The sequence below is a fragment of the Budorcas taxicolor genome, chromosome 15, assembly GCF_023091745.1.
Source record: "Budorcas taxicolor isolate Tak-1 chromosome 15, Takin1.1, whole genome shotgun sequence".
NCBI classification, from domain to species: Eukaryota; Metazoa; Chordata; class Mammalia; order Artiodactyla; family Bovidae; genus Budorcas; species Budorcas taxicolor.
In genome coordinates this window covers 47,776,391-47,780,195 of record NC_068924.1, presented here as the reverse complement: position 1 = coordinate 47,780,195, position 3,805 = coordinate 47,776,391, and the positions used below count along the sequence as shown (strand labels likewise).

At 33.9% G+C, this 3,805-nt stretch overlaps 1 protein-coding gene across 1 annotated transcript; it reads left to right on the top strand.

The window, feature by feature from the left end:
* The first annotated feature begins 2,031 nt into the window (after positions 1–2,031).
* LOC128060661 (olfactory receptor 52A5-like) lies at positions 2,032–2,982 on the top strand. Its single transcript, XM_052653040.1, has one exon. The coding sequence runs from the start codon at positions 2,032–2,034 to the stop codon at positions 2,980–2,982; it is 951 nt and encodes a 316-aa protein (XP_052509000.1).
* The last annotated feature ends 823 nt before the right edge of the window (positions 2,983–3,805 follow it).

Genomic DNA, 3,805 nt, shown 5'->3' with positions numbered 1-3,805 from the left:
AACCCCAGAAGCAAGGAGATTGTGTCAGGGGAAAAAGCATAGCTAATATGTTATACCATGAATATAAATTTTGAGAAGAATGTGAATCAGGGAAAAGTAGTAAAAGCAGCAATGGTAAACTAAGACAATATGGGCCTTGTATTAAACTTTTGTGAGTGTATAGGGAATGGAAAATGAAAGTTTAATGAGGGACAGAGAAATGGCCAGAGAGATTCTTGTATTCCTTCCTCAACAAAGTTGGGTAGTGATTTAGAAAAGCAAGCAAATAAGCATTTGAATTGCAGCTCTAAGGGACTAAGAGAATAGTGCAATAATAGACTGAATTTTAGGCTCATTTACAAGTGGATTTCCATGATCCTGCAGATAATTTTGCACAGCCCTATTGGAAGAAGAGAATCTGTGATCAGCCAGTATGAGTGAAAGGTAAACGTCATACTGGGTTGATTTTCAGGGTTCTAGGAAATATTTGGAGAAACAGTGATATGAATGATGTACCTATTTTCAATATGTGAAAGAAAAATAAACCTCCAAGGAATTTAAATAATGCTTACACATGGAAATTGCCAGCAAGTATCTTTTATAACATACACTAGTACTTTCATGGACTTCCCTGGTGGCTCAGTGTAAAGAATCCACCTGCAAATGAAGGAGATGCAGGTTTGATTCCTGGGATGGGAGGATCCTCTAGAGAAGAAAATGGCAACCCACTCCAGTATTCTTGCCTGGGAAATCTCATGTGCAGAGGCACCTGCTGCGCTACACTCCAAAAGGTCACAAAAGAATCAGATATGACTTAATGACTAGAACAACAGCAAATCACTTCCATAGCAGAATGAATGGAGCAGACAGAAAACAGAGCTGTATGATAGTGTCCAAAGGTGGTTTGCAATAAATATATTAAAACTGGTTATTTCTCATTGGGAATCGCTTGATAAACTGAATTCCACTGAACAAATATAGTTGCTTACTCAATATATAGTATATTTTAAGCTTTATGTTCATAGTTTTGACACTTTCTGATTTATTTTCCTGGAATAATATTGATAAAATAAATTTTGGCATATATTTGAAATATAGATATTAATTGTTCCAATTTTGATAACTTGAGAAATAATCATAGCAGCTTTCAGTTTTTGGGTATATTGAATCAGGTAAAAATTTTCCCAGTTTAAATTTGCAGAAATAAATTTGCATGTGATTCATGTATCACATTTTATCCCAATATAAGTTTGCCTTATTTCTTTATTGTCATGTTACAGTTTATTTTATGTCATTATCTCTAAAATACCTAATTTTATCCATATTTTTTAAAAAAATTACCTAGGTTCCAACTTTTGGATAAAGACAGATTCTAAATACTTGTTACAACATTATACGTAACATATGCATACTTAGCATACTAATTGTCTTATATAATTGTCACATTTAGATCATTGCCTATGTCTTCTTTGACTATGCCACTTTATAACTTATTTTCCCAAGATCTAGAGCAACTTCTAAAAGTCTGTTATTATCATTACTATTATTTTACTTCTACTAGACCATCCAAATGAATTATAAGTTCTTTGATTAAAAAACAAACAAAAAAACCCAGTTATGTTACACAGAATTTATGTTCTCAGAACTTGTTAGCTTAGCAGAACAAACTACATTCAATGAGATAAGGTTTAACTAATTATGCAAAAACCAGAAGAATTCACATTGACTAGAAGGAGTGCTTCTTCTCTCTATGGTGAGTATTTGTATGCCTCTGAGAGTGTATATGTTTCTATATATGTAACAGAAAAAGAGAGAGCGAAATAAAAAACAGAAGCAGAAATTTGAGATACATCATCCAAGGAGACTGTATCTGTATTCCTGGACAAATTTAATTGTTACATAAAAAAATGAATATGTCTGTCAAAATGCCATTTTAAAGCACATTTAACCACTGATGGTATGAATTTAGGTAAAAACAGAAATTAAGAAAGACGCTCAATACAAACTGCCATCTTGAATCAGAATCTCTAAACCCGGCAGTTCCAAGCCAACATGCTCCAGCTCAATGGTACAGTCTTCATGCCCTCAGTGCTGACACTGATTGGGATCCCTGGCCTGGAGTCTGTGCAGTTCTGGATCGGCTTTCCCTTCTGTGCCATGTACATCATTGCTCTATTTGGAAATTTCCTAATCTTGGTCATCATCAAATCTGAGCACAGCCTCCATGAACCCATGTATCTCTTCCTGGCAATGCTTGGAGTGACAGACATTGCTCTCAGTACCTGTATCCTACCAAAACTGTTAGGGATATTCTGGTTCCATTCACCAGAAATACTTTTTGATGCCTGCCTCTTTCAGATGTGGCTCATCCATACCTTCCAGTGTACTGAGTCAGGTATTCTGCTGGCCATGGCCTTGGACCGCTATGTGGCAATCTGTGATCCTCTGAGACATGCAGCTATTTTTACCCACAAATTCCTCACTCAGATTGGGGTTGGAGTGACATTCAGAGCAGGTGTCCTTATAGCTCTGTGTCTCATCCTCATCAAATGCCGGCTGAAACACTATCGGACCACTGTGGTCTCCCATTCATTCTGTGAGCACATGGCCATTGTGAAGCTGGCAGCAGAAGATACTAGAGTCAACAAGATTTATGGTCTTTTTGTGGCTTTCATTATACTTGGATTCGATATAATCTTCATCACACTCTCTTACATTCGAATATTTGTAACTGTCTTCAAACTGCCTCAAAAGGAAGCTAGACTCAAAGCTTTTAACACTTGCATTGCCCACATCTGCGTCTTCCTTGTGTTTTATCTCCTGGGTTTCTTCTCCTCCTTTACACACAGATTTGGGTTCCATATTCCATCTTACATTCACATTCTTTTGTCCAATCTTTACCTGCTCATCCCACCTTTTCTCAATCCTATTGTTTATGGTGTAAAGACCAAACAGATTCGAGACCGAGCGTCTAAGATTTTTCACTTGAAGGATGCATCTTGAGCTCTCATCTATCTTATTTCAAATAATACAAATTCAATCTGAGAAACACTAATTTTTAGTGCTAATGTTTGCTTTCTTCTGTTCATTTGTTTGCTGAAATAGAGAGCTCTAGATTTTACATTGGCAACAATGAAGCTCTGATTCCTATTTAAATAACTTCACTTGTATGGATACAGAATTACTTGGAGCATACATTTAGCCAGTAGATAACACAGAAGAAGAAATTATGAAGATTTTGTTTTTAATTAACTCAATTTTAAGGACATCTTTTAAAAGTGCAAATAAATATTAATACTTTTTTGCTTCTTCTGTTTAAAAATATGAAGTAGTATCAATGCTACTGTATAAAAATATCAGTGTGATGAATTATAGTATATTGTGTATGAAACAAAATCTATGCTGTTGTTTATAAATATACTTATTCTCATCATTTTTATTGTATTTAAGGCCCTAAAGTTCTTTGTTCTGCAATTATGTGTTGAGCATTAAGTCTATTTATACCTTATACATTGAAACATATTTATATTTTATATTTATAATACTAAGAAATGTAAGCATGTTTGTATTATTAAAATATTAAAATCATACTAAAATGTGTGATAGAGTTATAACTGAAGTTAATGGAAGTGTTAAGTAAATATAAAAAACTGTGCATTTAATATACTTGTTTTGACCTATGATATGATATATTAGCAATATTTTTTAGATAAAAGCAAGTTCTATAACTATATCTGAAGAAGAAACAACTAATTCTATAAGGGGAGATTATACATATTCTATATATATATAGAATCCTTATGTTTATATATATATATAACTTCCA